General features: G+C 37.5%; 2 protein-coding genes across 6 annotated transcripts in view; both read right to left on the bottom strand.

The window, feature by feature from the left end:
• Positions 1-14,164, bottom strand: part of acad11 (acyl-CoA dehydrogenase family, member 11) — a 43,530-nt gene extending 29,366 nt beyond the window's left edge. For 2 of the 5 annotated variants that reach the window (XR_007139548.1, XR_007139549.1), the window contains exons 1-8: positions 13,945-14,164; positions 13,757-13,856; positions 7,924-8,049; positions 7,329-7,490; positions 7,061-7,225; positions 6,247-6,388; positions 1,225-1,346; positions 850-956 (exon numbers count right to left, since the gene is read on the bottom strand). Coding sequence is in view for 3 of the 5 variants with exons in the window: in XM_027173061.2 (XP_027028862.1) it covers positions 850-956; positions 1,225-1,346; positions 6,247-6,388; positions 7,061-7,225; positions 7,329-7,490; positions 7,924-8,049; positions 13,757-13,856; positions 13,945-14,069 (1,049 nt within the window). In the remaining 2 variants the exon portion in view is untranslated. Of the gene's footprint in view, positions 1-849; positions 957-1,224; positions 1,347-6,246; positions 6,389-7,060; positions 7,226-7,328; positions 7,491-7,923; positions 8,050-12,014; positions 12,646-12,665; positions 13,231-13,756; positions 13,857-13,944 lie in introns of those variants that run through there. The other 3 variants (XM_027173061.2, XM_027173069.2, XM_027173076.2) reach the window with 3 other exon arrangements.
• A 6,598-nt stretch (positions 14,165-20,762) lies between these two features.
• Positions 20,763-26,095, bottom strand: part of pxdc1b (PX domain containing 1b) — a 39,932-nt gene continuing 34,599 nt past the window's right edge. Inside the window, exons 3-5 of the mRNA XM_027173178.2 lie at positions 25,887-26,004; positions 25,517-25,628; positions 20,763-22,049 (exon numbers count right to left, since the gene is read on the bottom strand). Of these exons, the coding sequence (XP_027028979.1) occupies positions 21,935-22,049; positions 25,517-25,628; positions 25,887-26,004 (345 nt within the window). The 3' untranslated portion in view covers positions 20,763-21,934. The remainder of the gene's footprint in view (positions 22,050-25,516; positions 25,629-25,886; positions 26,005-26,095) is intronic.

The raw sequence follows: 26,095 nt of genomic DNA, 5'->3' as shown, positions 1-26,095 counted from the left end.
TGTCTTTGCACATGATCCAAGAGAACTTTGGTGCTTAAGGGGCCCCAAGTTATGTAAAGCACAGTTAATAAAGTAATGTGTTAGATTTGTTGCTCTCAAATATTACACTGGCAGGGTAACTCAGGTTTTTGGCATCTACACCACTATATTTTACAGTGGGCATCAGATTCTTTTCTCCGTATGAATTCCCCTTTTGTCACCAAACATGCTGATGATGTGCAATGACCAGAATTTTTAAAGAATGCATTAGTTCTAATGGCAGATTAAGAGTTTTGGGTGCTGCATTTTTTGATACGCTATATTATTTTTGTGATAAAATGGAATTTTTGCTCCCTGCTGAAGAGAAAAAATGCATCACATTTCAATAGATAAATACATGAAAAATGCATAAGCAAAATGTTATACTGTACATACACTAAACTAGAACCAAGAGCTAATTATGTGGTAAAGACAAGGCAATACTGATCAGGTGGTCATGAGTACATATCCCAACTGTGCCATGCTACCATTGCTGGCCCCTGAGAAAGGCTTGTATTGTTGTTTGTATGATGCATGTAGTTTGCTCAAAATATCAAAAGTAAATGAAAAATAAAGTTTGTTTTTAAGCATCTTACAAGCAATCGTTGCAATTAAGAACAGCCAATAATTGGTTAAGCAAGAATATTATCATGGTGGACTTAATGAATTTTAAGACAGATTTTTTAATAGATTATTGTGAAAATATTAAAATCTGTGATCAAATGTTCAGTAAATTTATGGTTGAAAAACACAACATAATATATATCACAAATGAAACAATACTATTAAAATTCTTTTACAATTTTAAATTTCAGTCAGTATAGAAATTACCTGTGAGCGATCTTTAGAGCCAGGTGAACTAAAGGTTCCACGCTTTCTTCAAACTGAGCTGCATTAGGAGCACTGGCATTCCCCAGCAAAGATCTTGCATAAATGCCCTACCACACACAGGCACACACCGGAAAGAATGAGGAGAGATATTCAGCAATACACCAAAATCAAGCTAGACCTGAGGTGTTCAGCTAAAAAAAATAATCACAGAGTTCACTGTAAGATTATGAGCAATTACTTCCAGCACGTGTAGTTATATTTCATACATGCTTGGGTCTCATTCATGTCATTTAATCCACCTATAGGTCAACAGTAAGTAAAAGTTAACCAAGCATAAAAGATAAAAAGTGGCATAACCCACTCAATACTGCGCACCTGTGCAATGCAGGCCATTTTAAACATGGCCAAGGCAATAAAAAAATTCTTATGTGGAAGTGAAGAAGGGATTCCACAGCATTGGCAGTAAATAGAGATCAAGTCTTCTGCTGAAGGGATACCTGAAATATAATAACATTAAATTAAGAACAATTAAATGAAAAACTGTCAAGAATTATAAAAAATATCTAGAATTGTATAAAATGACTGCTATTTAACCCTGTTAAATTAAACTATATTAATCAAATTCAGACTTGTTATCTCTGGCTTGTTACTTGATGCATTACAGGTACAAACTACCATACCAGAGGTATTAACTCAAATTAACATCACAACTTTTAGTTTATCCATTGTTTTGCAGTATGACAGTCACAGTCTCCTAGTCATAATTAAACCTTCTTATATTTATGTACAGTATACAGTATCTCACAAAAGTGAGTCACCCCTCACATTTTAGCAACCATTTTATTACATGATCTCAAGGGGCAAAACTATAGAAATAAAAATTGGATATAGTTTAAAGTAGTCAATGTGCAGCTTGTATAGCAGTACAGATTTACTGTACTAATCATACATAATCATGGCTGTATGTTGAGGTCTTTTCAAAGGAGCAGCACATTGACTACTAACATATATCCACATTTCATTCCTATAATATGGTCCCTTGAGAAGAGATACAAATATATACTGTAATATATATATATATATATATATATATATATATATATATATATATATATATATATATATATATATGGAAATGGTGGAAATGGTTCTGACACGATTTAACTTTGTTTAATTTTTTTTAACATCACATCACACCTGCCATTTTAAAAGTATTTAGACTTTATATATCTACTGTATATAAATACTCAAACTAAGAGATGTCAAATGAAATGCCATATGTTCTAATAATAAATATATATTTTATTAGTGTGTGTGCTCATTGAATTTTCCTAATTACATTTAAAGCCTGGCAATGAATTTTCTTTTATGGTTTTAGAAACGTACATTGAACATTCTAAATGCAACAATTTTGTTTTTGCACTCATTGAAGAGGAGTGGATATTGTTGATCCACTCCTCTTCAATGGCTGTGCGAAGCTTCTGGATATTGGCAGGAACTGGAACACGCTGTCATATAAGCCGATCCAGAGCATCCTAAACATGCTCAATGGGTGACATGTCCGGTGAGTATGCTGGCCATGAAAGTACTGGGATGTTTTCAGCTTCAAGGAATTGTGCACAGATCCTTGCAACATGCGGCCGTGCATTATCATGCTGCAACATGAGATGATGGTCGTGGATGAATCGCAAAACAATGGGCCTCAGGATCTCATCACGGTATCTCTGTGCATTCAAAATGCCATCAATAAAATGCACCTGTGTTCATTGTCCATAACATATGCCTGCCCATACCATAACCCAACCCCTGCCCATAACGCCATCGAATGTGAGCATTTGCCCACTCAGGTCGGTTACGACAATGAACTGCAGTCAGGTCGAGACCCCGATGAGGATGACGAGCATGCAGACGAGCTCCCCAGAGATGATTTCTGACAGTTTGTGCAGAAATTCTTTAGTTATTCAAACCAATTGTTGAAGCAGCTGTCCAGGTGGCTGGTCTCAGACGATCTTGGAGGTGAATATGCTGGATTTGGAGGTCCTGGGCTGGTGTGGTTACACATGGTCTGCGGTTGTGAGGCCAGTTGGATGTATTGCCAAATCCTCTAAAACACCTTTGGAGATGGCTTATGGTAGAGAAATAAACATTCAATTCATGGGCAACAGCTCTGGTGGACATTCCTACAGTCAACATGCCAATTGCACGGTCCCTCAAAACTTGCAACGTGTGGGATCTGTGGCATTGTGCTTGCAATAAAAGCTGCACATTTTAGAGTGGCCTTTTATTTTGGCCAGCCTAAAGCACACCTGTGCTTTGCTGTCTATTCAGCATCTTCAGCTCTTGAAAAATGGGGGCAAAAACAATAGTGTTGCATTTATAATTTTGTTCAGTGTATATCAGTGTGAGCTATATGAATGGTAAAGTAAGAGGTCATTATTCAACTAGTACATGCTTGGAAATGGTAATTACGCATCAGAATAGAGATCAAATAAAGCTCCATTGAGCAAACAAAAGCAACTGATGAGTGGTGCTAGTAAGAATATAATCCATCCAAAAATCTGCATGAGCCAAATCTTCAATCAAGGCATAGTTTAATGTTCTTTAAATGTTTAAAAGTTTCTGTCTGTATCTTGTGAGCACCAAAATCAGTAATGACTCACTCAATTATAGCAATATATAGCAATACAAAATTCCTGCATAATCAGTTCTTGCATAGGCATAGTCAGGAGTGTGGAGAAATATACGCATTCTCACTCAAACTAAAAATTGTGTGTTATAATTTTACAATTTATAAAGCTGTGTAAAGCTTTATTATTCATTTGTCAGAAATTACCCAAAAATAGAACATTTCACACTTAATTACTATGTTAAGTAATTTAGAATGAGTTAACACCATGTAGCGTCTGGTACATGTCATTTAGATTCCAGGTCCCAGACACCCTAAACTTTGGCATCTAATCTTCAATCAACCAATGAGCAACCCAGTTTTACACACACACAACTGGCTCCAGAACTGGAGCCTACACAAAGACCAGATAACCCCATGCGGCTTCTCTGATTGAACTCATAGGGGCCCTCAACCAGCACACACACACACACACACACACACACACACACACACACAACACAATGAGACATTCCTTTAACTAATAAAACAAGTAGATAAGATACTCTAAGATTCTTATTCGTATAACCCTGCTGTAATGTGTTTCTTCTTTAAGGCTTGCCTGACTTAAAATTATTTGCTCCTTACTTTCCTGACAAGGGTGTATTTTATTCATGTGTCAGAACACAACACTGTATTAACATCAGTTACACTTTGATTACTGATCTGTATACTGTACGTAATGTACCGCTGTCTTTATACCGTCATTCCTTTCATGTATAGTATCCAAATGACCACAAAATTATTGGTTACTCATTTTTCAAACAATGGTGTAATTTATTTGAGCACGAAAGGTGCCATACCGTCTTAATACTCCTTGGATAAAACTTTAAAGTCATCTAAAAGTTTGATAGCTAAACCATGCCCACAGACACCTGAAACAAAAGGGAGTTTTTCCCTCCAAAATCTAAGGCCATAGCATTGGCCATTTCCCCAAAGATGGGTGGAGTTCACGACCTTTAAATTGTCACAAACACCACCAATCCGTGGTCAGACTTTCAGAACAGCTTGGAGACGACTCCATCTTCCTTCAAAGAAGTTCCAGCAAGCTTCACTTCCAAAAACGGCAACTATTCTGATCTTCAGGAGAACTTGGAAGAACGTCTGACCCCACCCTAAGTGACTCAGAGATTTCTCTGTTGCATCCGGACTCTTGTGCAGTAAGCCAATGCAAGTAACCGTTTCCTTTACCAACCAATTTAGATGCGTATTTTGAGTATGAACCTTGTATTGAGTCTTAAGGTGAATTTAAGTTTCCGGTGACGATTTCCCAGTTAGGGTGTGATTAATTTTGAAGTTTAAGCTTGCCATTCCTTTCCTTCCTTTCTCTAATTTCTTCTTTCAAGTCTGTTCCTCCCTTTTCCCAATTTTAATTTCTTTTGTGTTATTTTATTTTCATCTTCATTTTCCCTATTTCTTTTGTTTGTTTGTGTAGTTAGTTTTATGTTGTGTTTGTCTCATTCATTAAATGTCATATTTTTGTGCCACAAGTGATTGTCTCTGAGTATCGCTCACAAACGTAAGGTACCTGCAACATCTGGTCTGAACTACATGCTCTATTAAGTTAATTTAATTTACAATACGGTATAAAGTAACAGGGAAGTGAATCTTTCTCGGCCGGGAAGATACCACCTTCATAGAATTAATAAAGGTTACACGGCCTGTTCGCCGGACGAACAGACCAAATAAGTGTAACGTTAATTCCATTACCGTTAATTTCAACTTAGGTTAAAATATTTAGAGTCACTATAACGCGTTATAATTACTCATAAATATTTACCCTGCTTCGCGAGCCAAAATCGCTACAACCACTTTTTTTCGGGTTTACACAACCTAAGCAGGTTTGCGGTGCAAAACATGTACAGTGTGAAATGGAATGTTATGACTAGAAGCTTAGCAACAGACACCCCATCAGAAATTTAACAGGCGTGCCTCATTTCATGTGAAAACCTGGATGTAGATCCATGAGACAGCACAAACACTGAATGTCATAAAAATTCACAGCCTAGGAATGAGGAGATGAGTGACACTGAAAAATTTGCAAAATTTGGATCTCAACAGGGGGGCACGGTGGCTTAGTGGTTAGCACGTTCGCCTTACACCTCCAGGGTTGGGGGTTCGATTCCCGCCTCCGCCTTGTGTGTGGAGTTTGCATGTTCTCCCCGTGCCTCGGGGGTTTCCTCCGGGTACTCCAGTTTCCTCCCCCAGTCCAAAGACATGCATGGTAGGTTGATTGGCATCTCTGGAAAATTGTCCGTAGTGTGCGAGTGAATGAGAGTGTGTGTGTGCCCTGTGATGGGTTGGCACTCCGTCCAGGGTGTATACTGCCGCGATGCCCAATGACGCCTGAGATAGGCAAAGGCTCCCCGTGACCCGAGAAGTTCGGATAAGCAGTAGAAAATGAATGAATGAATGGATCTCAACAAATGCCTTGCAAAGTATACAACAAACTTAAAATGGACAAAAAAGATGTAAAAGATAACACTGAACCATATTTTTGCATCAGTAAGAAATAGGAAAACTGTCATGCACTGAATTTATATAAGGTTTAGGAATGTACAGTGTGAAACTTCAGATTATTAATAGGCAAACTAATTGTAAACCCAGGGTAAAGCTTAATGTGATAAGTGAAACGAGATAACCCAGGATCCCATTTACATAAGGGTTAATCTAAATTCTGCAAAATATATCAATGCATTAAAAAAAATTTAGACAGAATAGAAAAGGCCCACCTTCTATCCCTGTAACTCCACCAAGAACAGAGATCATATTAAGATGGGAGGGGCAGTAATGGGGCATAAGAAAGTAAGTCAAGTCTGCAAGCGGTTGCCCAATTGTGGATAATTCCCAATCCAATACAGCTAGTATTCGAGCCTGTAAACAGAAAAAAGAACATGAACCCATGATGAAAACTACATGTAAAATTCAGGTAAAGCATAGATGTATTTTTGGCAAATCCATTCCATGGTCATAAAAGAGCCATTTAGATAATTTTTATTTAAAAGATATTTTAAGAATACTACGGCAATGTCATGAAAACATAACAGCAGAACTTTTACCATGACCAAAAGTTGTCAGGTGGGCTATGATGAGTGTATACTATGGCCAAAGCTTTGTAGATTTTGAACATTCCTTCCCATATTTACTTGCTGTTATAAGAACTTTGATTCATCTGGTAAGGCTTTGAAATGAAACTGCTGCTCACTATAAGTTTTTTATGTTTATGCTTGCTTGTATTTGCACAATTCTGTTTAAACTTTAGAAGTTTTAGTGTGTAAAAATCCCCGATTAGCTAGTTTCTGAAATACACAAACCAGCCTAGCAAAAACAATATAAATCCATCACACATCACCAAGATCATATCCATCCTCAGACTGATGATTAATGTGAGTATCAACTGAAGCTCTTGATCACTATCTGCAAGATTTTTGTGTCACTGATGTGTGTTTAACTAATTGGGTAACTGCATGAAGGAGTAAGTACAGGTGTTCCTATTAAATTAGCTGTTGTGTGTATATACAACCATTTTTGTTCTTTTAGTAGTACCTCTGATGGATGGAATATAAGGTTGTCAATTCGAAAATCACCATGTACTAGGGTCACTTGCTCATCAATGGGTGGCACATTGTTGCTCAGCCAATCATAAAGATCATCTACACCTGGAATGGTTTTGCTTGCAGATGCTCTGTACTGCTTTATCCACGTGGACACCTAAAAAATAAAGATATCCAAGATTTGCCAAACAATCTTCAATTAAAATACTGTTTTCAGACTGCACGCTACTTTATAAAAAGATATGCAATCAGACTCTTACCTGCCTCTTGGCATAACCTGCCCCTTTCCCATATCCTACTAGGCCAAGTCTGGTGAGGTTAACAGAGTGAAGTCTGGCTAATACCTCAACTGCAGCTACATACAGAGCGCTGCGTTCTGCTGAACTGATGCCTGGTAGCCTTGGGTCTCGAAATATACGGCCCTGTATTACACACACACACACTAAATTATTTATCAATTAGGCCATGAGTATGGATTCACATTTTGAATTGACTCAAAATCAGACATAGAGGAAATTCTTATATAGCTATCTTATAAATTATATAGCTCATAGTCATGTTTTTTTCAATTCTAACACACCAAATGCACTTAATCGGAAACTTTTGAAATTATCAACAATACATACTGGATAACAGCAAAAAAAATTGTCCACTGAATGTTATCCCCAGACTAGATTAAAAAATTTTTTTTTAAAAACTTGCTTTTCTAAGACAAATGTATCATGATAGTCAACCAAATACAGGCATTGTTAGCGAACAAGCTATTGTATTTTACTACTTTATTTATTGTTAATACATAATATTAATAGTATAATATTTTTGTTTTGTTTTGCCACAGACTGATAGAGGGCTGACCTTAACATGCTCCATGATGTAAAACTCTGTGCCAATAACACGTGTGTCCGAGCAGTAAAGTAAAGGCTGAGGAACAGGAAAGTCAATGGAGTGCAGTGCCTTCTGGACAACATACTCCCTATCCACCTGTTCAAACACAAGCACACATGCAAAAAATAGTTATAGCTACACTTAAATATTATTGTACTGTTGGTCATTTTGGCTTTATCTAAATTAAAATAAATATCTACAGTGGTGTGAAGAAATGTTGGCTCCCTTCCTGATTTTTTTACTTTTTTGCACGTTTGTCACACTTTAATGTTTCAGATCATCAAAAAAAATTAAACAGTTGCCAAAGATAAGACAAGTAAACACAATATGCAGTTTTTAAATGCAGGTTTTTATTATTAAGGGAAAACAAAATCCAAACCCACATTGCCCTGTGTGATAGTGTTTGCCACCCTGTTAAAACATAATTGTGGTTTATCACACCTGAGTTCAATTTCTCTAGCCACACCCACGCCTGATTACTGCCACACCTGTTCGCAATCAAGAAATCTCTAAAATAAAACCTGACTGACAAAGTGAAAGTAAACCAAAAGATCCTCAATAGCTACACATCATGTCGAGAGCCAAAGAATTTCAAGAACAAATGAGAATGAAAGTAATTGAGATCTATTCAGTCTAGAAAAAGTTAGAAAGCATTTTTATAGCTTTGGGACTTCAGCGAACCACAGTGAGAGCCATTATCCAAAAATGGCAAAAACATGGAACAGTGGTGAACCTTCCCAGGAGTGGCCGGCGGACCAAAATTACCCCAAGAGCGCAGCGACAACTCATCCAAGATGTCACAAGTCCCCTCTACAACATCCAAAGAACTGCAGGCCTTACTTGCCTCAGTTAAGCTTAGTGTTCGCGACTACACCATAAGAGAGAGACGGCAAAAATGGCCTGCATGGTAGAGTTCCAAGACAAAAACCGCTGCTGAGCAAAAAGAACATAAAGGCTCGTCTCAGATTTGCCAGAAAACATCTTGATCATCCCCAAGACTTCTGTTTTGTCAAAAGTTTAGCTTTTTGGAAGGTGTGTGTCCTATTACATCTGGCATAAATGTAAAACTGCATTTTAGAAAAATAACATCATACCAACAGTAAAATATGGTGGTGGTAGTGTGATGGTCTGGGGCTGTTTTGCTGCTTCAGGACCTGGAAGAATTGCTGTGATAAATGAAAAAAATAATTCTGATGTCTACAAAAAAAAATCCTGAAGGAAAATGTGTACACCAGCAATCCACCTCTGAATGGCTGAAGAAAAACAAAATGAAGACTTTGGAGTGGTCTAGTCAAAGTCCTGAACTGAATCCTATTGAAAAGCTGTGGCATGACCTTAAAAAGGCATTTCATGCTCGAAAACCCTCCAATGTGGCTGAGTTACAACAATTCTGCAAAGATAAGTGGGCCAAAATTCCTCCACAGCGCTGTAACAGACTCATTGCAAGTTATCGCCAACGCTTGATTGCAGTTCTTGCTGCTATGAGTGACCCAACCAGTTATTAGGTTTAGGGGGCAAACACTTTTTCACACAGGGCCATGTGGGTTTGGATTTTGTTTTCCCTTAATAATAAAAACCTTCATTTAAAAACTGCACTTTGTGTTTACTGTATATTATTTTCATAGTACATACACATCTGTAAATTACTGTTTATAGCAATAGCCATATTTTGTTACATCCTTCTGTAAATTTCAGTTATAATTATAGTCATCTGTATATTATGATCATAATACACACACATCTGTAAATTACTTTCATATTACCATCTTATTTAACTTATCTAAATCTTGTACAAACTGTATATCCTGCACTTACTGCTATTGCACTCTGGTTAGACCTAAACTGCATTTTGTTGCCTTGTACAGTACATGTGTAATGACAATAAAGTTGAATCTAATCTAAGCTACTTGTGTTATCTTTGACTACTATTTGTTTGATCTGAAACATTAAAGTATGACAAACAAACAAAAAACAAGAAGGGGCCAACACTTTTTCAAACCACTGTATATTCTTATTTAATTACATTCAAATATCCCAGAAGATCATGATTCAAATACAGTACTTGTGTTTGCCTGGGTACCAATTAATTATATTGCATCTCCAATATTTCTCAGTTGAAATAACTGATCATTGATTTATTCTTTGAAAAAATATATTGTGTTCCAATTCATCTAAAAGTTGTTCAGTGGGATTGAGATCTAGGCTCTCTGCAAACCAAAAGAGTTCTTCTGAACCAACTTTGGCTAATCTTGTCTTCCTTGGACCTCAGTTTGTGCAAAGGGGCATTCTTATGCTGGAACGTAACTGAGCCCTTTAGTTCCAGTGAATGGCCCCCTTAAAGTTATAGCATATTGAGACATTCTACACACGTGGACAAAATTGTTGGTACCCTTCGGTCAATGAAAGAAAAACTCACAATGGTCACAGAAAAAACTTTAATCGGACAAAAGTAATAATAAATAAACATTCTATGATTGTTAACCAATGAAAGTCAGACATTGCTTTTCAACCATGCTTCAGTGGATTTTGTGTGTACCACACTCAACATGGACCAGAGGAAGCGAGGCTACAAGACCATCTCCAAGCAGCTAGATGTTCCTGTGCCTACTGTACAGTTACACATATTATTCAGAATTTTAAGATCCATGGGACTGTAGCCAAACTCCCTGGACGTGGCTGCAGGAGGAAAGTTGATGACAAATCAAAGGGACAGATAGTCCGAATGGTAACAAAAGAACACAGAAAGACTTCTAAAGAGATCCAAGGTGAACTTCATGCTCAAGGAACATCAGTGTCCGATCGCACCATCCGTCGTTGTTTGAGCCAAAGTGGACTACATGGGAGACGACCAAGGAGGACACCATTGTTGAAAACAAACCATAAAAAAGCTAGACTGGAATATGCCAAACTACATGTTGACAAGCCACAAAGATTCTGGGAGTATGTCCTATGGACAGATGAGACAAAAATGGAACTTTTTGCCAAGGCACATCACCTATGTTCACAGATGGAAAAATGAAACATATCAAGAAAAGAACACTGTACCTACTGTGAAACATGGAGGAGGCTCTGTTATGTTCTGGGGCTGCTTTGCTGCATCTGGCACAGGGTATCTTGAATCTGTGCAGGTACAATAAAATCTGAAGACTATCAAGGGATTCTAGAGAGAAATGTGCTGGCCAGTGTCAGAAAGCTTGGTCTCAGTCGCAGGTCATGGGTCTTGCAACAGGACAATGACCCAAAACACACAGCTAAAAACACCCAAGAATGGCTAAGAGGAAAACATTGAACTATTCTAAAGTGGCCTTCTATGAGCCCTGACTTCAATTATATTGAGCACCTTTTGGAAGGAGCTGGAAAACAGAAACAACTGGAGCAGTTTGCTCATGAGGAGTGGGCCAAAATACCTGCTGAGAGGTGCAGAAGTCTCATTGACAGTTACAAGAATCATCCGATTGCAGTGATTGCTCAAAACATTGTGTAACAAAATATTAAGTTAGGGGAACCATCATTTTTGTCTAGGCCTGTTCCATGAGTTTTTTTTTTTAAATAATTGAAGCATTGTTGAAGCATGGTTGAAATTGTTGAAGCATGGTTGAAAAGCAATGTCTGACTTACATTGGTTAACATTCATAGAATTTTTATTTATTATTACTTTTGTCAGATTAAAGTTACCAACAATTTTGTCCACATGTGTATGGGTGTGACGGTCGGATGCCAACATACTTCTGGCCATCATTCCATAACCCTTGCCACAATTCTTTTCCTCTTCCAAATAATAGTGCACAGTTGTACAAACACTCGCTGGTAGACTAATTACTAGTGAATTGTTGATATAATACTATAACCAACAGTATTATGTATTATCATTATTCAAATCAGTATTATAACATGGTATACAAAAATTATTTTATTAGCACTATGTTAATGAAGCACTCTGAAATCATATTTGTGTATGATATGCTATACTTTAAATAGAGCAGCTTAGTTATACTCTCGGAACAAAAAAGTGACCAGTATAGCCACTCTTCTATTCAATTACAGTCACAAGAAAAGCCCACCTCCACCTTACTGGCATGTGAGTAGAGTGGAACTCCATACCGGTCATTGATCCAGGCGCGTCCCAACCACCTGAACCGTCAAGAGTCATTTTTGAAACCCTCTTGACTATTTGCAACAAAACATTTGATGCTTATTGCCCAAACATCTTAGCAATATCATGAGTGCTGCATTCCTCTGAAATACTTTTTGCTTTTTTTTTTTTTGCCTTTTCAGAGTCAGTTAAAACACTTTTTTTGTCCCACTTGGCCTACGGAAAACAAGCTGCGTAATAATTATGCTCTTCTTGATAGTGTCTTGATCTCCTTAGGCATTTACTCAATACTACATGTTTATTACTAGAGATTTTTTGTATAAACCTATTAGAGGGTCACAACAAGCTGGAGAAGAGTTGGCTCATGAACAACTCTAGGCAGACCTTGGTAAGGGTAACATTATCCTGATCAGGAGATGATCAGGCATTGTCCATCTAGCCAATGGTAGATGATGTTTTCCTTTCTTCGGATTCTGTGTTTGAATCATGTTTATAAAAACCTCAGTGTAACAAATTATCAGGGCCCTTCCTCTCTCAGGCTACATGAGGATTGTTGGGTCCTTTTGCACAGCAGCAGTACAAATAAATCATGAACCTTTGTATTCTTGCCCGTGCCTACCAGAGTGACACTTTATACTTTACATCTCTCAAAACTTCCACAAGAAGTTGGCATAGTCGGCAGGATTCCGTGCTTGAGGATTGGCTATGGGAACTCCTGAGGAGGCATACTGCAGGCACCTTGGAGGCTGTTAACTTCACCTTGACCGCATGATTGGCTCTGAGCGTGAGAGGACTCGGGAGTTCACAGTGAGCCGCCTCAAAGCCAGAATCAGAGAAATTGGAGGCGTGGAAAGTGAGAACATGTTATTCGTAATAAGTTATTACTTAAGAAATTAATTGTTAGGTTGTAAGAGCTTTCAGAAAACCATAGTTAACTTTATTAGAGTTGAATAGTTAATTATATTTTGGTTGTCTCTGTGTAGAAAGGGCTGTAAAGACAGGATTTAGACCTGGATCTGTCGACAGGTCAGGGACCTGGATAGGCACCTATTAAGTCCTAGGAATAAAAAGAAAAAGCACAGCACTAATCTGGGATTAGGTGCTACAGGGGTATTGTCTGTGAGGTTCACGAAAACCCGCAGCTAAGGGCTGACGAGCTTGGACTTTCCGAAGAGCAAAGCAGGCTAGGGGAAAAGAGAAGAGAAAAAGAGGCCAAAATAGATAAATTACAGATAGAGACTAAGACAAAACAGGCTTTTTGATGCAGAGACTGTCAGCATAAAACTAAGATGGGCAACAGTAAATCTAAAAGCAAACTCAGTAAAAACACAGTGAGTGTCACTGGACCTGTGAATTATATGAGAAATAATTATATCCAATAAGCGTTTATACAGCTTGTAGTTGGAAAATGTGCACAAAAAAGGTGATATGGTCAAAATACTTTATTGCCTAATAATTGTGCTCAGTGAATTCACACAACTAATGCATGTAACAGGTTACTGTTGCCTCAAACTATTGGAACTTGTGACGTGTTCTGAGATGTGAATCTGGGATTAAATGGTGTCTCCCTCTAGCCTCATTTCACGACTGCACTTCTGCCTGAATCTTGTGCAATATGAGAGTCAAAGTCCACAGGTTCACAGCTTTTCTAAACAATACTGTTACATAGATACCGTTAAATAGCAAATATAACAAAACATACACTCTAACCTTATGCGCACCAGGAAGCAAAGATCCATGTGGTTTCTTTCTGAGTACAAAGCTCTTATTAGGTGTTTGGATGAGAAATGTCGGATTGGACTGACCATACCTGTAACAAGCAGTATAAAATGCAAAACATTTCAAACGCAGCTCATAATTCATGGAGTGACATAAACTCTGTCCATGAAAATTAATACCTGTATTGCCGCACGGAGAACTGACTGTTTTCTAAAACGTTTTGAAGTCTCCCTGTTAAATACATGTGCAGTTTCTTTACATGGAAAGCCTGCTGCTGGCGAACATGGCTCGTCTGGTCATCCATAGTGCTGTGATATGAGCTGTGATATGAGCTATAGATGAGTCGGTAGCGGTGTCAACTTACTTGTTCAGACTCATATTTCTCGTTCACTTAAGTCCCGCCTGTGTAAAACACGTGACTTCCTCCCCATCAACTAGGGTGCGTTCCAAATCAACGTTAATGTTATCAATGTTATATCCAAACATTTTGGGAGGCTCGAGATGTCTTTGCTATTGCGTTCTATTTAAATCGGATATAACTCGCTTTAATCTAGCCATAGGTATTAGTGATGGCTAAGTGAAGCTTTCTTGAAGCAGTGAAGCTTTCAACCCAATTGTATCGGAAAAAGGTTCAATAGAGAGAGGGACTTTGTTCCTATTTTGATAATAATAAAATAATAGCAGCACTTTTAAACCACTTAATTATTTTAACAATTAAAACTGAAACAAGTGAATAAAATTAAATGTAGGCTTTAACCTTGGCTGTTGGCTACATCTTGGCCAGAGGATCTGGCTCTGTCATGCTTTGCACGAAAATGCCTCAACATGGATGATGTGTTATTATTATTATTATTATTATTATTATTATTATTATTATTATTATTATTATTATTATTATAGACCAGCTGCTGGGAGCAAATCAAACACTGGATCTAAAAACAGATTAAGGATAGACCTTGTCTCAAAAGAATAAAATGTGAACTATTTAATGCTATTAAGAGGTGCACAAAAGGTTTTTCTTGCATTCCTTTTCATTTTTCAACTTATTACTACTATCCAATAAATATATATGACAAAATATACGACATTAAATGTTACACTAAAACGTCCAAAAAAATCGTATAATTGCCCAATGATGAGTGAAGTTATAAATATAGGCTTCACAACAAAACCATATATATAGACCTTATTGGGCGAAATCAAATAAAAATGTTCCCACATTTCAGAACGTGATTTTTTTGTAGCAGGCTCCATTTACAACTCACAACAATAAGCTCTCCTAAACTCGCTACACAATAATAGATTCCATGTAATACTCCAATACAACACACGAGGGCGCGCCGCATGTCGCGCACAATTTTAAACCTTTGAATCAGATAACGAAGCAGTCACGTGGGGGTGTGTGAAACGAAGCTTCGGACGTCATTGGTCACGTGATTTTGCCAGAACGAATCGAGCTTCGATACAAAGCTTCAATGAAAATCGGTTCATTTTTTTGACACACGCCTCGGAGTCACTGGTAACATCACTATTATTGCCCCTTTTCCACCGATGCAGTTTGAGTGTTGGTTCGGAGCCAGAGCCTAATTTATAACCAGTTCTTTCTGTTTCGACAGCCAAAGCACCGGCTCTGAACCAGGAAAAGTGTTTCTTAAGTAGCACCAAAACGTTGCTGGTCTAAACTTTTTTCTGTGTTAATGATAAAATAATGTTATGTACTTTCTCGATTACATTCTCCGTTTATACAGTACAGATTACATGGAGCTGCACGTACACGTTGGATTCGTCGCGTTTGGATGCTAATGTTAGTTCACAAAGCCATGAGCATTAACAGTAAAGCAACATCCACCATTGTGGTTGTGGTTGCCGCTGCTGCGCTAACGTTGCTGCGTTGGGTTACGTGAGACGTATACAGTGACGTCAGACTCGGCTCTGTGATGGCGCTCTAGCCGGTGGAAAGGCAAACCGGTTCTTAGAAGGTTCGCCAGTAGAACCGACTTTGAACCAGCACTAGCTCTGAACCAGCACTCGGTTCTTTTTGGTGGAAAAGAGGCATAATAGGCATGTGTAAATACAGTGCAAATACAGCATGTTGAACATAGTTATTTACACTGGTCGGCGCTGTTTCTGTTTATTGTCCTATGTGTATTGTCTATTGTGTTTTTTCTGTAATGTCTTTGTATTTTTGTTTGCACTGTCTTTTGTCCTGTACTGTCTTTTTGTATTTTGTCCTGCTTGTTTGTCTTGTCTTGCACTGTTTGCACCTGGTTGCACAGATGCACTTTATGTATCTAGGACTAACTTACTAAGTCCTTAGCTTTTTTTTTTTTTTTTATGTAGCGCCATGATCCTGGAGAAACTCCAGGATCATGGCGACAATGAGACAATGATTGTCTAATTTCACTGTGTACTACAACAGCTATATATGTTTGACATGACAATAAAAGCTTCCTGACTTGACTTGACTTGTTAACTCATTGGGCCCAAGCCCAGATCAAATGGCTGGATGAAGGAGGGCTTCAGGTGTAAAACCTGGCTATATCACATATGTGGATCAGATGAGACACTGTGGAGACCCCTAATAAAAGCAGTTGATCAAACATGCAAAATCAAACATTTACAAAGACAAGGAATTTAGTGTCAAAAATCAACTGAAAACGCACCTAAGCAGAGATGTGTGCAAATGTACAGGGTTGTGACTTTATAAGCTTTACCTAACGAATTAAAGACATTTATTTTTTCCATAAAACTTTTTCCATTGTATTATTTTTATTAATTTTATTTACATTCTATTCTATTTTAATTCTTATTCTGCACAGTTTGACAATTGGATTTTTTTAATATTTATTTTTCTTGGAAAGGGGATATTACAGTGTAATTTTTTTTTCTTGCTTGTAATTTTGTGCTACGTACATTTGTTACATTTTTACGCTTTCCTGTCTTGGTTAATCTTTTGCAAGATGTTTTTGTTTTCTGTCAAAAACAGAAAGATGATGAAATCCACCTTCATATTCAGCTCATATTCAGTCACTGGGTGTAATTATTAAATATGGCACACATTTAACTTGTCCAGTGTGTGAGCTGCAGAATGTCCTCTGTCATTGGCATTAATTTTAGAATGGGAAATTATTACTGGTCAGGAGTTTAATGTACTGTGTTCAAAAGAAACATAGATTAAACCAAATGAGTAGATAGCATTAAACTTGTCCATGCAGATACAGTTACATATTTCAGCCTTGCCTAACAGGCAGGGGAGGGTTTGTCAAATTTGCTTATGATGATAAGCTAGGCATCGCACAAAAACCTAGACATAAATTCAACACATTTGCAGTTCTTTATGCGAACATATGTAGCCACAAAAAATCCACCATGTCGATTACACTATTACTTACAGACCCCCAGGGCCATATTCTAAGTTCCTTTTTGAATTTTCAGATTTCAGAATTTTGACTTGAATATTTATTTTGATAAATCACAAGACTCTCTGATAAAAAGGTTCTGGTTTCAGTATGTAATAGGACATTCTAACATTCATATTAAATATAAAAATCCTCAGTCAGAAGCTATCTCATACCATTAGTTTTAATAGTAATAATTTTGGCTCACATTTAACAAAAACCCACCAGTTCACCATCTCAAAAATGTTGAATATGGCGGCATGCCAATTAGCTAATTAACTCAAAACACCTGCAAAGGTTTCCTGGGCCATCAAAATGGTCTCTCAAGTTTTATATTTCATTCTGAAACCAAGGTCTTAGAGTCTGGAGGAAGGGTGGAGAAGCTCATAACCCAAGTTTCTTGAAGTCCAGAGTTAAGTTTCCACAGTCTGTTATGATTTGGGGTGCAATGTCATCTGCTGGTGTTGGTCCACTGTGCTTTTTGAAAACCAAATTCACTGCACCCATTTTAGATTTTGGAGCATTTCATGGTTTCTTCTGCTGACCAGCTTTTTAAAGATGCTGATTTCTGTCAGCGCTCTTTCCACACTGGCTCGCTATGCTACTTCCAGGTCAGTGGCCATCTTGGATTTTCACTTCCAGGGCGGCACCCATTTTAGGTATCAGGCACTATATAAGAATGCTGCTTTCACTTGGTTCCTTGCAAAATGGTCTCCACAGTTTGTCCTGTGCACCTGTGATTTCATCCCACCTTGTTCCTGTTGGACCCTGCCTGATTTGATTCTTTGTTTCTGGTTTCTGTGTTTTTGCCTGCCCTGTATACTTTGCCTGCCCGTGTACTGGATTACAGACTGTTCTTTTATGCTGAGTGTTTTTTACTGCCTTGCATGATTCTGCTGGTTTATCTGTCAAGCTCATAAAAGACTTTTATTATTCACATCGGTGTCCTGCATTTGAGTCCTCCCTTCCAGCCTAGCCTGACAGATTTAATTTTCCAACAGGATTTGGCACCTGCCCACACTGCCAAAAGCATAAAAAAAGTTACTTAAATGACCATGGTGTTTGTGTGCTTGACTGGCCAGTTAACTCACCAGACCTATATAGAGTGTAGCGTTCCACAAGGTCTTGTTTAAGGCCTGCTGCTTTTCATCTTGTGTATGCAAACTTTTGGTACAATTATTTGCTTCCACTTTTATGCTGATGACACAGTTATAGGTTTTAGCAAAGCCAGATGAAAGGCTTCAAATAAATATGATTACAGAATGTGTAAAGAATATTTATTAAAAAGTGCTTGTACTAGGACCATGTGCAGTTAGAAGTAAGCTTTGTGAATACAGTGTAAGTCTGGATGGTCTTTCTGTTTTATCATGTGCAGCAGTAAAATACCTTGGTTATGATTAATGACTACTGAATCTTTCATTTGAAGTTCAGATAATATCACTAAGGTAGCCTTCATTAATTTCAGAAATATTGCTAAGGAGTGCAGTGTCACCACATGATGAAGAAATATCTGTTAATACATACTCTGTGCTCTATTTTGAGCATTCAGTAAACAGATGGTTAGATGTTTTATGTCCCAGGAAGCCCTTGTGTCTGTGTCACCATCTCGTTCCTCTCAGGGAGGTTTTCCTTGCCACTGTTGCCTCAAGCTTGCTCATTAGGGGAAAAAATGAAAATTTTAAATTTTGTAATTTTTATTATTTTTTTTAATAATTCTGAAAAGCTGCTTTGAAACATTAAAAGTGCTATACAACTCAAATTTAATTGAATAGATCCTAAACAATCACACCTTGACCACTCACAACAATTAATTCATCATTCTCTTATCTGTTATAATTGTGGCCCAATCAAATTGATTTTTAAAATGATTAATTTTAAATGCTGATTACCTTTTACTTTTTCCCTAACCTTGTTACAATTGTCGTTTTTTACTCTTAATTTACTGAATTACTCCAGTTTTGTACTTGTGTACAGCATTTAATAAGATAATAATTTCCTGTCACAATCTTACATAAGACATACCTGAAATTAAAAAGTACTGATAAGCCTCCAACCTTCACCATCAACTAAATCAACAAAATAGCTAAATATGCAAGGGAATTGTGATTCTATTTGAATTCATCAATTGGCAGTCATCAATTGAAATGCCAAGGATTTAAAACAGAAAACGGGGTATATGCTACAAAAAAAAAGTAAAGTTGGCTGCATATTCACAGATTCGAGTTTCTCGAGTCAATAACTCCTGAGCTAATTACACAAATAACACCTCTTTTTTATCGAAGTAGTGTAGAGAGACAGCTACAACCCAATTTTCCTCAATATCAGCTTTCCTCCGCATTGGAAAAATACATGTCTCTATGTGCAAACACCTAAGAGACAGATTCCAAGGGACCGTCTGCAAAGTGCAAAATCCAAAAAGCGATAATTCCCAAAAAGCAATAACTTCACTGTAATACACTGTACTGTCACCAAACTCAGAGCACACATCACTTATGTCCTGATAGATATAATACAACACTGACAGCATATTTTGACATTTTACAGTAAAAAATATTAATTTTGTGCCGAGAGAGAGAGAGAGAGAGAGAGAGAGAGAGAGAGAGAGAGAGAGAGAGAGAGAAAACTAGAACTTCAGGTTCATGACAGTTTTACATAGATCTCATGTCACCCTGTCCTATATTATTTCCCTTAATACAGCATGCTCTGTCATATTTTATTGATTGCACAGGACATGTTAAAGCAGCACAAAACAAGGATGTACACTGCATCGAAGTGATATAATTAATCACACACAATAGATAATTTCTCCTTTTGTTTAAACATCCGTTTTTAAACAATTAATATTCCAGGGATTTACTTAACAAATGCTTGGGTTGTATTTTTCTGTTATGAAGCCTAGTTAGGTCAGTTAGGTCTTCAGTTAGGTCTACTGTATATAAAATTATGGTATCTGTGCCTCATCAATGCCACAGAGAGAACGTTATTGCACATGAGTTTAATAATGGTATGGAACATGGCGAAGAAATACAAGAAAACAAGCTTTAAAGGCAGAGTCAAAATAATAAACAATAAAAATTAATACAACAATTTTATATCTTAAAATACAATCAGTTGAATAAAAAATTTATTTCCTACTTCTATGGACTTATAAATGGATAAGAAGAAGTAGCACACTCATTATATAACAAATGGTAAAAAATTAAATTTCATGATTACAAAAATAATAAATAATATATTTCATGTTAAATTAAAAAATACAAATAAAGCCCTTTAAATTACTCCGTCAATTTGTTTTTTTTGTTTTGTTTAATTGTCTAAGATTACTGCAAGCAGGAAGGCTAGACACATGAAAGAACAATGGTCACTTAGAAAGGAACCAGGAAGTGTTTAATTATATAATATTAAAATCTAGAAAATATAAACAATACAAGAGTGTTTACACTGTACAGAACTGTGCCTTGTTTTTTTGGCTTTACTAGACATGGTAGTCGCAGGTAGGGTCTAAAGGCATTATAATTTTTGCATTATAATAATTGTAATCACAGGTTGCTTATATATAGACAAAGAAATAAATGAGGAGCAGATAATTTTTTTTTTAAAATAAATTCATGCCTATTTTTTGTTCCTTGTTTTCAGGTTCACTATATAAGATTTGAGCTCCCTGTGCTGAGCAGTCATAAATGGTTTTAACAATCAAGTTCCTGTGTGGCACTGAGGAAAGCTAATCTCCTTAGCTATTTGCATTACTAGCAAATATCAGGAAAAATCTGCCTTGTAGTCATCGCTTTCATCTAGCCTTATCAATTCTTGACATTTTTGATACTCACTATTTTAAAAAAGTTTTTCTGTATTTGACTTCATGATCATTAATCATGACTTTCATAAACTGAGTTGTTCAAGAAAGCCCAAATCCCAGGATCCTCTACTAATATGCCTACTGACTCAGGTTCCCACCTGTACTCCATTTAATTTGTTTAGCTTCTATAAAGACCTCAGTTTCATTGTTGCTATGGATAGTTTACTCTTGCTGGGATTAAAATGCTTTATTTGTTAGCTCTCTGTGTCCACATTTTTTTTGTCCTTTGATGTTCTGTCTTCTCTCTCTTTGGAGTTTTTGTTTGTTTAATACAGATTTTGCCTGTCTGTTTATCATCACTTTTGGGCTGTTTATTATTAAAGCCCTAAATCAGATATTTATTTGCAAATCTTTCTTCTTCAAACTGTCCCCAGTGAACAATACTGAGAATCATTAAATTGATTTTAATTTCCCTTATATAACAATCAGGAAGTTTTACAAATTTATATTCTTATATGTACATTGTGACTGTGCCAACAGTTTAACACTTTTCACTACCAGGAGATTTCATGGATAACTCTCATACATAACACAACAACCTTCCCAGTATTTTTATGCACTTGAGTCTACTGCATCATAGCCCAAGTTTCTTGAAGTCCAGTGTTAAGTTTCCACAGTCTGTTATGATTTGGGGTCTACTGCATCAATAATTAATCTGAATAAATATTCTGCAGTTTCACCTGCCACTACTACAATGCTCAGAGATTTTTAGAGATTTAATTTGCTTAAGATGAAAAAACTCTGCATTGACTAATAACAGCAATGAAACATTTTTAAACTTTTTAAAAATGTAAACATTTTCTTTAAATTAGACTAACCACCCATGTCAATCAGCCAACTTTAAGCAGCCATGAGACATCCAACAGCTTATGGCACTGTTAGAATAGAGATTTAAAGCATCACCATCATGTCCCTTCACTCCATGATGTCCCTCTCAAATTGTACTAGGTGGTAGTAGGACAGATTTGTTACATATGCTTCTGTGTCATCATCACTGAGGTCCTGTTCCTCAGACTGACACTTGTCATACCTGCATGGGTAGAGATTAAAATCAAAATCAAGGTAGTGAAATGCAACCAATTTATGCATGTATAAAAGTATCTACACATTATGCATTTGGAGTTATTTAGATGTTCCTGATTTTACTAAAAACAATATAAATACAGGAGTGCAAACATTGTACTTATAAATGGCATTAATGGCATACAGATATCTGATAAACAGTGGCAAAATCAGTATCAATGGGAGAGGTACAAACCACTGTTAACCAAAAGGAATCAAAAGGCTATTGAAACATTTGCTAAAAAAAATAAAATCAAACAAACAAACAAACAAACAAACAACAACAGCAAAAAAACACTTTGAAGATGGCCCAAGCATTCTGGGCTAATATTCAGGTCCTGTTATATTTGGCATAAAGTACAGTAAACACAGTACAACCCAATAAACCATTATACTAACATGATGGTGATATTGTGGTTAATTGTTTCAGGTGTAGGAGCACAAGGAAAGAAAATAATTCCAGGGACAAAGCAAAAATAGTTTAGCCTTAAAATCATGGACTGTTGCTCACAGACACTGAGGAGCCAAGTTACTGCTGCCTTATCCCTACATAATTTCAACTGTTCTGTAAACAACTGAAAAAAGGTAAGAGCAAATCTTTCCAAATGACTCAGTTCAAGGAAATCCTTTACAGACCTCTTGATTTATGCCACTTGCCAAAGACAGATGACAATCTCAAGAGAAGGCGAATCACCAGAAACACTGATACCTAGGTGTAATGTCAAATGTGCTTCCTAAGTGTGCCTCCCAAATGTGCCTCCCAAATGTTCCTAAGGCAAATCCGCAGCTACCTGCACACTTTTTTATAGCACTCCAGTCCAACGCATGTAATCGGGCCTGTCTGCTCTGGATTATTGATCTGGCTTCTTATCCACAGTCACAGTTTTCCACCTTTGTATCCAATTGTATGATGGGCCCTGCTCGGTACACACTTTCACTCAGTACCGAGCCCTTCTCTTCAACACGAAGTAAAAGAGCTGGGGGTAAATAATCCTTTGTTCTTTGGCAAAATATTTCCCCATTCTTTCCCCCATGGCCAGTTCAAGGTAATTACAATAGGTTGGGCTGGTACAAATAATAGCTGGGCCAACAGTGGTCATGGTCCCAACACCTAATCCAGTTGTCCTCATAACTAATATTTACAAAAATTTTAAAGGTAAACTGGAATTAGCTGAATGCACTGATGTGCTATCAACAGAGACACAGACAGCACTAGTATTACTTTATAGGCATAAAAATTAATACTGCACAATACATTAAGATGTAATCAGAATCAAATAAACGCAATACAATTTAATGTCAAATTGGTCAAATTATGAGCATTCTTTAGCTGCTATCACAAATTGAGAAAAGGTAAACTTGAAAAAAAAAGTCAGTACCAAGCTATAGCTTATTCTGTGCTGTGCCGGCCCATTAGTTTGTGTGAGCATGTGAGAGACTGATAAAAGCAATCAGGAGTTGGCAGACCACCCTTCAGAAGTTAGAGGTAATCTGGGAGTCTCGCCTTGGACAATGTTGCATGGGAGTCTATGCTGGCAAAAGACGTGCTGCAGCAAGAGCAGTGAAATCTCCCTGGCTGATGGCAGCTTGTGTAGGGGGATGAAGTGAGCAATTTTAGAAAACCAGTCGACCACAGAGAGGACTGTGGTGTGTCTGGCTGGTGGAGGAAGACCAGTAAAAAGGTCCACAGATTTGTGAGACCATGGCCACCTGGGGACAGGTAGAGAACAGGGCAGGGAAGCAAGAGGGGCATTTTATGCTGAGTAAGACTGGGCAAACAGCCACAAATTCCAAGACATCCTTCTTAAACAAAGGCCCCCATAAGTGCTGCTGGAGAACTGACAAAGTACAAGTAGTACTGGTTTGAAGGCAGGAGCTATGACAAAACTGGAGGACTTGAGAGTGGAGATGGTTACAAAAAACTTTGTACAACTAGATCATCTTCTCAACGTTGAGGCGAAGGTCTCTGACCATGACAGACAAAGGAAGGATGTGTTCCTCAACCAGTTCTTCCTCACACAATGTAAATTGCCTTAACGTTAACAATAACCAATATCAGTCCTAATGTTCTTGGACCCCAGGTAGTAGGACAGTGTGAAATTAAAATGCCAGAAGAAGAAGAGGGCCTATGGAGCCTGTCTAGGGTTTAGCCTCATATCTGTCTGAAGGTACTCAATGTTTTTGTGGTCAGTTCATACAAGAAAAGGTTGTTCAGCTAGTGGCTGAGGCATTGTAAGTAGAATGTGCAGGGGTGGAGTTTGTTGGCTCTGGGGTCTCTCTGATACAGGATGGCCCCCAAGCCCAGGTCATCGCAGTGTGGAGGTGAGCTGGTATAAGAAAGCGGAAATAAAACTTTAGCCCAGGATGAACTTCCAATAAAGGTTGGCAAAGCCAAGAAATTGCTGGAATTGCTTGCACATGGTTGATGTGTTCATCCAGAGAGTGGGAAAAGATTGACATGTCAGGTGACCTTGGAACGCTCAGATGGGAAGGATGATAGGAGCTCGAAGATAATGAAACACTGCATTTAAAAGGAGCACTCAATAAAGTACTTGAGATGAGGCAGATGAGGTTCTTTAGGAAGGGCTGAGGTTGCTGTGCTAAGGCGATGTGCCAGTACCAAATTTACAGCTAGGTCCTGGAGGCAACTTCAACAGAGGTCTGGGACAGAGTGCAAATCATAGCACCAAGTGTCCGTTGGCTCCATGTCTTGCCAGATACTACTGTCATGAAAGACAGATTAGGACTCAAATACGCAACAGGCAATACAGAGCAAACAGCATACAAAGACATAAACAGTCCAGTAATCCAAAACACAGGCAAACGGGAAAAGAACAGGCAGAAAACAAAGCCATAACAAGTCAAATAAAACAAATACTGGTAACAGAGCAATACTTGGCAGGCAAGGAACAATGACAGTAAAACACAAAGCAGACTGAGAAGACCATCTGGTCTGGCAAAGAACCATATATAGTGCATGGTCACATAAAATGTCAAAGTTAAAATCCAAGATGGTTATCGACCTGAAAGTGGAAGTGGGCGTTGCAAACTGGGAAATGTGGGAAAGTGCACTGACATAAACAGCTACTGTAGCAAAGACGGAAGAGTCCTTTTCACCTATAAATGTTTATGACATTTCATGACGGTAGCATCTGGCAAGACATGGAGCCAACGGACACTTGGTGCAAACCAGGAGGAATCGCTAAATTATCTTTTCTGTTCCTCAAACATTTTTATGTCTATTTAACATATCTTGTCACAGATACTTGTTGTGTTTTTTGTTTTGGTTAGTTTAATAAGCTAACATTTCCATAAAAGTATTTTCACAATTCATGTGATGTACTAGAAAAGACAAATCTTGAGTCATAAATATCTGACTCATACTTAAAACAGATTAACTGAATATGAGATCTGAAAGGAGAATTGGACACTTGCGAAAGGTGAGCCATGTCTGTAGAAGATGGTCTGTCTTTATCCTGAGGAACATTCTCATCAAATACAGTAGTATCTGTGTTTGCCAGGCAGAAGCCATTTGACCTCATAATCTCTGAGAAAAACATGTAAACATGTAATTAGCATAAATAAAACATTCATTGCGTCTTGCATAAATTCATATTTTCAAGTTCAGTGTTTACAGTTGATAGTTATAGTGCCTTGAGCTGCTGTGTAGTCTAGATAAAAATCATTTTATGTTTTATTTTATAATTTTTTTTTGCCTGTAAGCTTTTAAATCACAGTACTGCTCCAATGGCTAGGTTTTCTAATAACATGCATATTAAGTTAACATCCAAACAGACTTCTATACCTGATATCTGGTAGGGGCTCTGGAAGCATGGCTGTATCTTCTGGATTTTGTCATTCCGTAGCAATTGATCCAGGGGTGAACGTTCAAAGAATGTTAAGACAACCTCTGACCTGGAAAACTAAAAAGCATAGAAGCATTAGTATAACCTTTTTTTTAAGAATTGGGCATTCTTAACCTACATACATGATACAGATATTGTTCTGCCTCTG

Source organism: Tachysurus fulvidraco, chromosome 25 (genome assembly GCF_022655615.1).
Source record: "Tachysurus fulvidraco isolate hzauxx_2018 chromosome 25, HZAU_PFXX_2.0, whole genome shotgun sequence".
Taxonomy (NCBI): domain Eukaryota; kingdom Metazoa; phylum Chordata; class Actinopteri; order Siluriformes; family Bagridae; genus Tachysurus; species Tachysurus fulvidraco.
This window is presented reverse-complemented; position numbering and strand designations above follow the sequence as displayed.